The sequence below is a fragment of the Vulpes vulpes genome, chromosome 15, assembly GCF_048418805.1.
Source record: "Vulpes vulpes isolate BD-2025 chromosome 15, VulVul3, whole genome shotgun sequence".
Taxonomy (NCBI): Eukaryota; Metazoa; Chordata; class Mammalia; order Carnivora; family Canidae; genus Vulpes; species Vulpes vulpes.
The window spans coordinates 107,265,562-107,279,320 of record NC_132794.1 but is presented as its reverse complement, the minus strand read 5'-3'; the positions used below and the strand labels follow the sequence as shown (position 1 = coordinate 107,279,320).

The following is a 13,759-nucleotide window of genomic DNA, read 5'->3' as shown; positions in this document are numbered from 1 at the left end:
GTTTATAGAAAATTGACAATGACTCACCAGGAGAGCATCCAGGGCAAGAAGCTCTTCTAATAGGCACCATTTCAAAAATACCAAATGGTGGAATCAGAAGCATATTCAGGTCAGCTTACTATGCTTAGGATGAATTTAAATGCCTAATAATGACCTGCTATAAAACGAAATAATCTCTTATACTCTATAAAAATATAAAGTCTTTTGTCTGTAATGGTTTTACAAAACTAGAAAAGTCAAACTTATAAAGTATCATTGGGCAAAATGAATTTGTATATAAAAGTACATTTTCTATATAACTATAGCTTATTCTTCTTAAAGTGATGTGTTCTTATATGTTTATTAAAAACTTTAGTACATATTTTCCTACTTGTTAAGTACAATTATGCATAAAAAGTATACCAAGTATAATTGGGAATTTTTTATATTTATTTACTTGAGAGAGAAAACAGAGGTGGAGAGGGGCAAAGGGAGAGGGAAAGAGAATCTTAAGCAGATTCTGCACTGAACATGGAGCCCAACATAGGGCTCAATCTCATGACCGTGAGATCACAACCCGAGCCAAAAATCAAGAGTCAGATACTCAACCAATTTGCCACCCAGGAACCCTGTAATTGGCATTTTTATTCATGATGCTGGTCTACCATCATGAAGATAAATTACTGTTGGAGAGATGCATGCTTCAAGATTGGAGGCCACTGGCCCCTATAAGAGGGACCCCAAACCCAAAGGCTGTAACCAGCTTGCAAACCAAGTCAATTCAATCAGTAATCTTCATTTTCTGCTCTGGCTGGCTGATACTGATCCGTATCTAAGTAAATGAGAACTTACTATATTTATCAAGATTTCTAATCTTCAACAATTAGACCTGATAATAATTTGATTATAATCACTTCAGAATGTTCAATAAGATAAAAAGTTCAAAAAGAACATAAAGGAGGAAATAAATATAAAAAGCATCTTTGTAGGTGGTCGATACATGTCACTCTTACTGTAACAATCCTCTTCTTTTCCAAACCTAAAAACTTTTAATATCACCACCATGGGAATCACTGAGGAAAACAACTGGAGTTTAAGAACAAATGAGTTTGTAACTGGAAACTGAGATGGTAGTGGAATAGCCTAAGAGGCAAACTGGCCCATCTCTAAAGAATCTCTCTCCTGAAAATGAGCAGGAAATATCAGTGAGGGTGACAGAACATGAGAGAATCCTGACTCTGGGAAATAAACAAGGGGTGGTGGAAAGTGAGCTGGGCAGGGGGTTGGGGTGACTGAGTGATGGGCACTGAGGAGGGCACTTGACGGGATGAGCACTGGGTGATATGCTATATGTTGGCAAACTGAACTCCAATAAAAAAATTTTTTTTTAAAAATCTCTCTCCCTGAAAACATGAATACCTGCCAATTAGAGATGTGTTCAGCAACAAGAAGCTTGCTTGGCTGATGATCCTTGGGAGAGCTCAGAACTATACGTCACATTCATGTGTCTACTTCAAGCTCTGCTCCTGCCAGAGAGGTGGAATCATGTGTACGAAGGTGACTGGAGCTCAGATCAGGGACATGGTAAGTGATGGAAAATTCAGAAGTGTACAGTGATGGAATAGGCTGAAGGGAGCCAAGAGGAGGTACAGGCCATTCAGCACCTAGGTACCTGGGGATAGAGTAGAAGGAAGAGGAAGGAAGCAGAGAAGAATGAGGAGAAGATGCTTCCCAGACCCAAAGCCATTCAGAGACTAGATGCCCTAAACTACAAGTAAAGAATCTTCTAAGGAGTAGCCAGGAACCTAGTCACCAATGAAAATTCTACCCCCAAAATAAATAATTCTGAGATCCTTATGAATAACAAAATGACTATAAGAGGATTGTATCTAAGTTACAATTTAAATCATTCTTATTTTGGGGATGCCTGGGTGGCTCAGTGGTTGAGCATCTATCTTCGGCTCAGGTTGTGATCCCAGGGTCCTGGGATCAAGTCCCATATCAGGCTGCCCACAGGGAGACTACTTTCTCCATCTGCCTATGTCACTGCCTCTCTGTGTCTCTCATGAATAAATAAATAAAATCTTTTAAAAAAATAAATCAGGGGCAGCCCAGGTGGCTCAGTGGTTTAGCGCCGCCTTCAGCCCAGGGCCTGATCCTAGAGACCTGGGATCGAGTCCCACGTCGAGCTCTCTGCATGGAGCCTGCTTCTTCCTCTGCCTGTGTCTCTGCCTCTCTCTCTTTGTGTGTCTTTCATGAATAAATAAATAAAATCTTTTTTAAAAAAATAATAAATCATTATTTTGGAAGAAATAAAATGTCACAAATACTACTTCCTTAGAATACTCCCTCAAAGCAACTTTAGTACATTAAAAAAAAAAATCACCAGAAGTTACCTAAAGAGAGAGGTATTTAACTGTTTAATTAAGATAAAATCAGAAGTAATAACAACACAGTACATCAAAAGCTACCTTCTGACTTAAATGTTTTTAATGGCTTCATTGAGATAGGATTTATAGACAATAAAATTCTACCATTTTAAGTGTACAACTCCATGATTTTAATATATGTTTGAAGTTGTACAGCCATTATCCCAATCCTTACATGTTTGTAATAGTATGAGTTATTGGTAGATGATAAAACAATCTACTTCTCTCACAATACAACTGCACACAGACAGTTACACTCATGTTTAAACATAAGAAGCCCTGCCAGCTTCTCTCCTCTGCCCTGCAGTGCCCTCAACTACTAGGGTTTTCTAATGGCTTTTCAGGAAAGTACTGAAGCAAAGCTAGTGACACTCCACTCATTCATCACTGAAGTATATAAAATATTTCATGTCATTAGTGTCCTAGCAAAGTCTCCCCAGCAGACTAAAATCACACTTTTGAAACCATATGCATAATACATTTTACCATTTTAATGATTGAGACATCTTCACCACTTCAGGAGTGGAGAAAACACCAGATGGCGAGCACTATTTTAACAAACGAGAGCTGCTTGAGTGAACGGTGTCTCTAGCTGTTCAACACTATGAGTAGTAACTCAGTTACTAAACCAAGAGCCTCTAATGCCAAATTAATCGAGATTCCTGACAGTTTTCAAACTATTTCTGAAAGTATCATTGAGTATATACTTTGGCTTTTCATATTCAGATATTTCTTACCTTGAGCTTATCTTCTTCTTAGTCTTCAAAATAAATTTGAAAGAGCTTTTGTGACCCATTTAAAGTCTGCAGCCTAAAGCGACCTGAGTGAAGATAACAGTTATCTCCCCAACATCACACAGAAAAGAGAAGAAATGTCAATCATGTGGGCCTTCTGTATAGCTGCTGACTCTGCCAAGAACCATCTTTCCTCTCACTCTCCACCCTTATCCTGGCCTTGTCCAGATGATCTCACTCATATTTCAAGTTTGACACAGACATCACGTCCTCAGGGATACTGTCCAACCAGGGCCCCCCACTGCACCAGTGAGGCCCCTCTGTCATTTGCTTTACAACATACCACACTCTTCTTCAGAAGCTTAAGCCTAATGATCAAATGGTGTGATCAGGTCATTAATGTCTATCTCTTGGATCCAATCCTACACTCCTGGAAGCTTTGAGTTTTGTTCATCCTACAGTCCCCATTACTGAGTGTAGACCTTGACATGCAGTAAGCATTCCACAATTATTTGTTAAAGTAATATTTGCTGAAATATTTATGAATAGCCCTGCTGTAGTTGAGCACAGGGGGACACAGCCCATCTCCCTGGAGCTTATTCTTAGGGTGGGAGGGGACCAAGAGAAAAAAAGGAAAACAGAAAAATAATATGTAATTACAGTTGCGATAAAAATTTGACTATCATGCTTATGTCCTCCTGGACCCTACAATGGACAAAAGTTTATATTTCATGAAGCTTTTCTTTCATCTACTTAGCACATGACATATTCCTTCTATTTTCTGTTCTTCATATCAATAAATCCCAATGACCAAACCAAAATCAGGCACATCAAGTTGTCAGAGAGAGAGAGACAACATTACACCCTAGCTGAAAGTCCACCTGCCCGCAAATGTGTGGGGAAGAGGCCTTCCAAATCCAAGGAAGACTAACAGTTCTAAAAAGGCATTTTCTAGACACCAGGGTTAACAGAACAATTTTCTGGCAAAGCTTGATAAAAGGAAGGGCAATTATCAGCAAAGGATATAATTAAATAATACTTTAAAATTCTTCCACCACACATTTTTTTAAAAGGGGCATATGGATTATGGAATATAGCTTTCACTGATGCTAATATTTAACCATTAAAAACATTACTTTTTATAGATCCCCACCATGTAGTCTTTTAATGACATGTTAGTATCATTAGTTTCAGCAAAAGTTAACATTATTAGAAAAAATAATCCAAGTTTAAAATTTATTCAAAATTATATAGCCAGGACTTAAGTGGTTCCCTAATGGGATATCTGACACTGGGACACCTGGATGGCTCAGGGGTTAAGCGTCTGCCTTTGGCTCAGGGTGTGATCCTGGAGTCCCAGGATCGAGTCCCACATTGGACTCCCTGCGTGGAGCCTGCTTCTCCTTCTGCCTATGTCTCTGCCTCTGTCTCTCTCTCTCTCTGTATCTCATGAATAAATAAATATTAAAAAAAAAGAATATCTGACACCTCTAAGTGATCCTTAAAACTAAGGGAAAAAATTAATAGCCAGCATCTATTGAATGCTTACTATTACCAGGAACCATGCTAAGCACTTAAGTGAGTTTTATTAAATCTCACAACAATCATATCAAGGAGATGTTAGCTTTGTCTTACTGTGGACAACACAGACATCTTAGATGAAATAACCTAACCCAAGGCTATTGTGTGACCTTCAAGGTTAGTCCAACTCTGGGGTGGGTGCCTAGTCAATGATATCTGGGGAATGACCTATCTCACCAAGAAATAAAGAGTAAGAAGCAACAGCGGAAATTCTCTTTGATATGCTTTTGTAATAAGCATTCCAGTAGACATTAAGTTCCTGTTATGAGCTGAACTCGATCCCCTCAAAATTCACATGCCATAGTCCTAACCTTCAGGACCTTATAATGTGGCCCCATTTTAGAGATAGGGTTTTAAAGAGGTAATTAAGTTAAAATGAGGTTATTAGGGTGGATTCTAATCCCACATAACTAGTGTCTTTAGAAGAGGACACTTGGACACAGATGCACACAGAGAAAGGACAGCATGAAGATGGTCAAGATGATGTGAAGACACAGCCATCTACAAGCCAAGGAGAAAAGCCTCAGAAGAAACCACTTGCCAACACCTTGACCTTGGACTTCTAGCCTCTAGCACTGAGAGAAAATAAATCTCTGTTAAATTCCCCAGTCTACGGGACTTTGCTATGGCAGCCCTCACAAACTGATCTAGTTTCTAAGTCACGCCTGCTTACATTCCACCCAGCTCAGAGTTCAGTGACAGTCAGGAACCGTGGCATGGCTCACCCACGCCGCTGTTAGACTGTCAATGACATCTGTTCAAATAAACTTATGTTCCCATCTCACTAAGCAAGAACAAAAATTCGTGCATTGAAATGTGGAGAAGTAGGAGGGAAACAGGAGTGAGAAAGAGTTTAAGTACAGACATGTTATTCCCCCATCCTCTACCCCCAGAAGGTAAGATGCCCCTAGAGGAAAGTTGCACCTGAAAGGATCATGTTAGTTCTAGTCCGCCCGGGGAACAAATCTCCACTGGCTAGGCCAGGCCAATGGTGTGGCTAGAGCATGAGCTTTAGCAGGGCTTAGGGAGGGGAGGCATCCTAGGGCAGAGAATGCAGGGAGCAAACGGAGAAGGGGAAGATGGATGCAGAAGCGCGGGGAGCTGGGGGCGCAATGTGGGGGCTGTGTGACACACTGGGGTGTGGCTGCAGTTCTCTCTGGGGGTGGTGGGTGAGGGAATGAAGAACAGTGGGGGGGGGGGTGGCAGCAGAAAAGATGTTCCTCTGCTTCTTCCCCACTCCTTCTCTTAAGGGCCAAACATTAGAAGTGATGTGACAAGAGAAAAAAAAAAAGTACAGATTACTTTCCCTGCCTTTCTTTCCTTTCTTATATTTTCTGTCTTCACTTCTCCCTTTTCTAAAATGTCCTGTAGAACAGAAAGCCTCACTGCTTATCAACCACTTGTTTTGAGTCTAAACAAAGACAAGTGGTGCCAGGAGGGAAAGCACTTGTAAACAAAGGCTGACTGCAGGAGATGACCAAATTCACCCCCTCCACAATGACCAGACTTTCACTGCATCATAAACACATCTACCAACAACTTATATTTGTTCACTGCTAGAATGAAACTTTTGGGTTGTCTGCCAAGTCCAAGGCCTCCCAGTCTGACAGAAGAAGTCAACCTCTGGAGCTGAACTTTGTGACCAGGACCATCCTTGGCCCAGACAGGGCCTATAAAAATCTCTTTCCCAGAGGTCTGAACTAGACTCCCTGCTCAATCCCTGACGGCTAGGCAGTCTCCACTGGTTTGTAGGGAACAGCAGCTGTCGGATGGCATGAGGCCTGAAGGTACCATGTCAGAGCAGAAATTTTGTCCTATGGACACAAACAGAAAGCCAAAAGAAGAGAAAAAATAAAAGAGATGTATAGAGAAGTGGTGCTCAAGACCACCTGCCCCAAAATGTAATCTCGGACCTTATAAGACATCCATTTCTTGGTTTTGGTCCCTTGGGTCCTAATAAAACTTTGTTTTATGTATACCGATAGGTTTGTATTTGCAACCAAAAGGGCCTTGATAAAATGGTTATCATTTGAGAGAGAGACAGAGAAAGGGAGAGAGTTCAGTGCTTAGGTAAGAACATAATGTTAAAAGTGAGTTGTTACCTGACATCTTATGGAAATCCTTTTCCCTCTTTCATCATGTTACCTTCAGTAGAACAGCAATTTCTCAAAAAAATAGTGATAATTTATTAAGTACCTTCAGGTATATATCTCATTTAGATTCATAAGTCTATAGGGGAAAAAGAGGGCAGTTATTTTTACTCTTGTTTTACAGCTTACAAAGTAGAGGCTCATGGGCATTGTGGTCCCAATGAATCAGCTTCCTGGAATGCCAGCCTTTGGGAAGCTCCCTCTGATGCTGACTTTGGGCTTGGCTACATGATTTCCTTTGGCCAACGGAGTATTAGCAAGCTCAGTGACACAAGCAGAGGCTTGATAAACCTTTGCACACAGAGACTGGTCTTCTTGGCACCCAGCCACCACTCCAAAAAAATGTCCAGGTGTCCAGGACAGAAAGACCCAAAGGGGAGGCTTTATGAAATGAGTTATCTGGACAGAGAGGTTCCAGGAAAAGTCCCCATTGAAGGCTGCCACACAACCCCAGACAATAGCAGGAAAAGGGCAAAAGAGTCACTTGGTCCATCCATAAAATTGTATGATGTTATATGTTCTTGTTGTTTTAAGGCATTAATTCCTGGGGTCTCAGCAATAGATAAGTGAAACCCCTGTTAAGTAGCCCCCTCTATATCACGAAGCTAATAAATAAAGTTTAGATTCAGATCTCCTGACTGATTTCAGTGATTTATTCATTGCTCTAGGATGTGAAATTGAAGAAAAATAACTCAAAAGTTTCATAAGCTTCACTTAAACAATAGAAAAGGAGTTTTAGCTCAGAACACTCAGCTATGAAATTATCCTGTCAGCATATAAATGAATTAAAAATATATTTATGTAAATGTGGACAGGTAGGAGAGTATTACTAAAATACTTAGCATGGTTATACAATGTCTAAATGCTTGTCTCCTTGTACCAAAAGGATTACAAAACTACCAAAGACAGAATATACAACAATGCTTATTGCGGTACTACTTCTAATAGCAAATATAAACCCCCAAACAATCACACTGACAAGAGGAAGGACAAATTATGATATAGTCCTACAAAAGTGAAAATAAAGAACTAAGCTTCATACATCAATGTGGATAAATCTCACAAATATCAGGTTGAGTTGGGGGTAGAGGGAAGTAGAAGACAAATGGTATCATTTATGTAAAGTCTCCCAAATACAAACCTTAGCATCCTATTATTTAGGAATACATATGTAATAAAAGCACCAATGAAAATCAAGGGAATAATAAACATAAAATTAAAAACTGTGAGTGTTCCTGAAGAGAAGAAAACGGGACACACTTGGAGGGAGGCACAGTGAGGGATCCAAAGACATTGGTCGTGTTTCATTTCTTAGTTTGGGTGGCAGAGATATGTGTGTTTTACAACAACCTATACTGTATATCTGTGGTAAACAGTTTTATGCAGCTATGAAATATTTCATAATAAAAATAAACTTTAAAAAATAATCAAAGAATCTAGCAAAGGAAAATTAGATCGTTGCCAGCAATACATGCTTTTTAACACACAGGAATCAACCTAGTTCCCAAATGCACAACAATTTTTTAAAGATTTATTTTTGGGGTCCCTGGGTGACTTAGTCTGTTAAGTGTCTGCCTTCGGCTCAGGCCATGATCTTGGGGTCCTACCACTGAGCTCCATGTGGGTGGGCTCTCTGCTCAGTGTGGAGCCTGCTTCTCCCTCTCTCTCAGCCTCTCCCCCCCAACTTGTGTGCTTGCACACGCTCACTCTCTTTCTCAAATAAAAAAAAAAAAAAAAACCTTAAAAAAAAGATTTTAAGTAATCTCTACATCTAACGTCACGCTTGAACCCACAACCCTGAGATCAAGAGTCACATGCTCTACCCATTGAGTCAATCAGGCACCCCACAACAATTTTATTTTAGAATAAGGAAGGGCATACTACAGAGATAGCTAGATTCCCAATTACACGGTAATAATGGCAAAGCTGCCTATATTTCATAACTCATTAAAAACGATGCCAAAAGAAAAACAGATAGATATTTAAATACAGTGCTTAAAATATTTCAGTTAGTCTTTTTCGGGACTTTTGGGAACCTGCCTATGTAACATCTCTCTTCTCATCATCAAAATTCCCTCCAAATCCCAGACACAAGAGTCTGTCTTCAAAACAAGGGTCTGGTGAATAACCTAGACCTTTCATCAATTTGCCTACCTCGTTAGAGCACCTGGCCAGAGTTGACTGTATCCAGAATGGACAACTGTCTCAAACCTGGTCAGTCACGGTCCACCACCTGCCTACCTTGCCAGCCTTCTCCAACCTCCTTCTCCCTTGGAATCAGCATAGTTGGTGTTTCTGTCAGAGCATGTACCACAATTACCAAGTACTTGCACATTTACTTTAGTGATTACTTACTGATGCCTGTCTTCCTAAAAAGTAAGCTCCACAAGGGTGAGCACTGGTCAGTTTTTTTTCCTCACTACTATGTTCTACCAACTAGCATAATTCCTGACACATAAAGAAAAGAAAAACTATTGAATACCTATTAAGAGGAAGAAAGAATTGTAAAATTATACCTCCCTTTCTTTTCTCTAAAGCTTTATTTTCATTTCATGAAACTTATATGGAAATAGACCTACTTTGGGCAGACCTAAAATTAGGGCAAAGGAATTAAACAGAATCCACATTCATCCTTAAGGAAGAAAACGCCATAGAATGCTACATTAAATTTAACAGATTTAAGGACTTTACAGAAACATACCTGAATGAAGCTGAATTTTCCCAATAACACCTTCTACCAATCCCAAACAAATGGGATTCCAGGCAAGAAGTAGATCCGTAGCTAAAATAAAATAAAAAGCAATCATAAGAAAATATTCATCAGAAAACATTAAAACACAATCTTCAGCACTCTATTTTAAATGATCGATATCCCCAAAGGGCAGTTATGAACATCCAAAACTGAATACATTACTATAAAGCAATTTGTGGGAAAGTATTAAATCCAAGGCCTGAATAAGGTTTCTGCTATAAGGACAGTTATGGGGGAAAGAGAAATGACAAGCCAAAACTCTACTCAGATGGGAGGCAGTACTTTGGCGCCCTGCAGTGGAGGAAAGAAGCTGGTACACTGGGAGAGGGCAAATCAGAAGAGTCCTCCACTGGCCTGCAGCCCAGAGCCAGTCCCAGAGTCAAAGACAAGGCCCGAAGAACAGCCATGGAGATGTTCACTTACTGGATCACATCCTGGAAAATACCCTTTCCCAAAGAAGCTTACACCAAGCAAGGAAATCCAGAAAGCCGGTGCTCCTTTATGTGACTTCTATGGCAAAAACACTAAGAGCCATGCCATTTCTTGAGTGCCTATTCTATGCCAGGCATCCATCCGAGGGAAGGTTGCTCAGAACAGAACAGATTGCTTTGGGTGACTTTTTTCAATTCTTCCAAGAACGGCACATAATTTATACTATTCTAGACGACCAGGCAAGAGGCTAATTCATTACACTCAGTGGATATGTGAGGACAGCAAGGCTTAATTCTCTTGCAAAATGCAGGTTGCAAAAGGCTGTTATATACATGGAGATAAATGTAACCCTAGTGGGTAGCTCAAGACTAGAAAAAATTACCAAGAATGAAAACAGTATCTCCTTTAGTAGAAAATTAAAATAACATTTTAATTATTACCACTTAAATTTTATTTTAGTGAAATTCATAATCAATCAGTAACTCATGGGGTAATTACAGACTTAATAATTCATAGTCTCCAAATTCATTTGAGTTTTGACTATTGTATCTTGAATGTCTTTGTTGTTAATGATATATTCAGTGGGAGGCAAATAAAGTTAACTTCTCTTTGGGCAGAACTGTAATTCAAAGCCAGGCCTGCATGTCTCATGGCCTGTCCTCTTAACCATTGTACTACAGAACCTATACAGATCCCAGGGTCCTGGTATCTAACCCTATATTGGGCTCTCTGCTCAGTGAGGAGCCTACTTCTCCCTCTGCCCCTCCCCCTGCTACTGCTTTCTCTCTGTCTCTCCTCTGTCTCTGTCTCTTTCTCTCTCATGTGTATGTGCTTAAATAAGTAAATCTTAAAAAAAAGAATCTATACATGGAACTAACCAATAAGACAATATTTACATTTTAAGTAATATGCATTCTCATTATAAAAGTCATACTGAATAAAATGGGAAAAAATATTTTATCACTCCCATCCCACCAGCCAGATAACTTATTTTTCTATGTTTCAGGTCATATGTCTGTGTGCATATGGAATCACAAGACTGCAAATATAACAGTATATGCTAATTTTTTTCTTGTAACATTTCATGTCTTTAAAATACTCTCCAAAATTGTAACTTCAGGGCTGCATAATTTTCCACTAAAGGAAGCACTTCCTTACTCTTGAACATTTAAGCGATTTTCAGTTTTCCCTTATTATTAAATAATACTGTGATGGGGTACCTAGGTGGCGCAGTCGGTTGAGTGGCCAATGCTTGGTTTTGGCTGGGGTGGTAATCTTAGGATCCAGCCCCACATAGGGCTCTGCACTCAGCGCAGAGTCTGCTTAAGACTCTCTCTTCCAAAGGGAAATCCACTTACACTGTTGGTGGGAATGCAAACTGGTGCAGCCACTCTGGAAAATAGTATGGAGGTTCCTCAAAAAGTTAAAAATAGAACTACTCTATGACTCCAGCAATTGCACTTCTAAGTATTTATCCAAAGGATACAAAAATAGTGATTCAAAGAGACACACGAATCCCAATGTTTACAGCAGCAATGTCCACAATAGCCAAACTAAGGAAAGAGCCTAGATGTCCATCAACAGATGAATGGATAAAGAAGATGTCATGTATATATACAATGGAATATTACTCAGCCATCAGAAAAAAGTCTTGCCATTTGCAATGACATGATGGAACTAGAGGGCATCATGCTAAGTGAAATAAGTCAGAGAAAGACACCGTAAGACTTTACTCATTAACACGTGGAATTTAAGAAACAAAACAGATAAACATAGGGAAAGGGAAGTAAAAATCAAAACAGAGAGAGAAACAATATAAAAGACTCTTAGCTATGGGAAACAAACTGAGGGTTGCTGGAGGGGAGCTGGAGAGATGGGGTAATGGGGTGATGGGCATTGAGGAGGGCACTTGATGTAATGAGCACTGATGAAAAGTCTACTCCTGAAACTATATGTTATTAATGTTTTAATACTACATGTTAACTAAATTGAATTTAAATTAAAAGAATTTTTAAAAAGATTCTTCCCTCTGCCCCTTCCCCTGCACACTTGCTCTCACTCTAAGATAAATAAATCTTTAAAAATAAATAAGGTTATAAATGGTGAGTATTATGCAAATATTTTATTGCCTCTGTAATTAACAGCTCTAGGAGAGATTCCTAGGAATGAAATTAGTCAGTGAAAACATAAGAAAATTTAAAGCTTCCAGATATTACCAAACTGCTTTCTACAGGGTTATACCAATTTAGACTTCTGCCAGAAACATAGAAAGTGCTTATTTTAAAGTACTCTTGTCACCATTTAGAATTTCTTTTTAAATTGTTCTCATTTGCTGGCATCCATTGCCTAAATGATGTTTATTTTCTTTTCACTGCAGGTAAAATTAAACATTTAATTATAAAATTAGCTGCTTATGTTTCTTCTTCTAGGATTTTTCTCATTCATATCTTCTAACACTTCTTGTATATTCCTTATTGATTTAAATCCTTTTATATTAAAGATGTCGACTCTGACGTGTTTGTACTGGTTTTTAATTTTTGTATCACTCCTTTTTCCATTATCTTTACAGTTAAAATTGTTCTTTACTCAGTATTAAGTATTTATTAATTTCCTTGTTCATTTTTAACAGTCTAACTACTCTACTAGAATTCATGTTGGTGTACAGCCTAAAAATACCCTTTTTAATATTTTATTTATTTGACAGAGAGAGAGAGAGAGTGCACAAGCAGGGGGAGTATGAGAAGGAGAAGCAGGCTCCCTGCTCAGCAGAGAGCACAACGTGGGACTCCATCCCAGAACCCTGGGATCATGACCTAAGCCAAAGGCAGACGCTCAACCAATGCCACCCAGGCACCCCACCCTGATTTTTTTTCAAACAATGCACCAGAATCTCTGTATCAGGCAGGCCAAGCTTCAGTATCTACCAACACAGATGCCTTTCTAAAGAGCGAGCTCCAACTGCCCATAACCCTGTACCCTGACCTCAGATGAACAGACCACAGTTGTAGGACTCTACCTTTTGGGTACCAAATGAGCTCTAGAAATACGGAAGAGGAAGACAAAGTTAGAGGTAAAGCAGCCAGGAACCATTACATTGAAGTGGAACTTTAAGCATAAGAAAAGCAGCAAGAAGAATAACGCAGAGGAAAGTAGAAGGTTTGGTCTTGAATTTGTCCCTTTAGAGGAGAAACACTTATTAAGTACCTGCCAGAAACCAGGCACTATACCAGGCTAGAAGACATAAAAATAAAGGAGCAGCTGTCTGGAACAGAAGACCAATGGCTGTAGACGATATGGATTGATAAGACTGGAAAAAGTAAAGAGGCCAACTCTGGAGAGATGTGAATAAAAAACTAAGGAGTGTGTGCTTCCTGGAGACTAGGGCAGGCAGATAATGGCATAAATAAAGCAAGATGACAGTCAGGGGTTAGCTGACAGCATTGACAGGAGAGAGAGCCTGAGAATAAGGAAAGGAACAACTAATTAGGTTGTTGCCAGAGTCTTAGCCTGAAACAACCTGGAGCTATGTAGCCCAGAGGCAGGGTGGGCAGTAAGTGAAGAATACACAGGGGGTTAACATGAACCACCACATAGGAAGCCAAAGAAGGACAGGAAGAGAATAAGTAAAATAAAAAATGCCACTGAAACCTCTCTTCTCTCCAGAGTAGGAGAATGAGCACAAGGGACAGGGTATACAGCAGC

General features: G+C 39.5%; 1 protein-coding gene across 2 annotated transcripts in view; it reads right to left on the bottom strand.

Moving 5' to 3' along the window:
* The window catches only part of INPP5F (inositol polyphosphate-5-phosphatase F), an 86,346-nt gene that overhangs the window by 56,537 nt on the left and 16,050 nt on the right, over positions 1–13,759 (bottom strand). For both annotated transcript variants that reach the window (XM_072740231.1, XM_072740232.1), the window contains one exon: positions 9,575–9,655. In XM_072740231.1, coding sequence (XP_072596332.1) covers positions 9,575–9,655 — 81 coding nt within the window. Of the gene's footprint in view, positions 1–9,574; positions 9,656–13,759 lie in introns of those variants that run through there.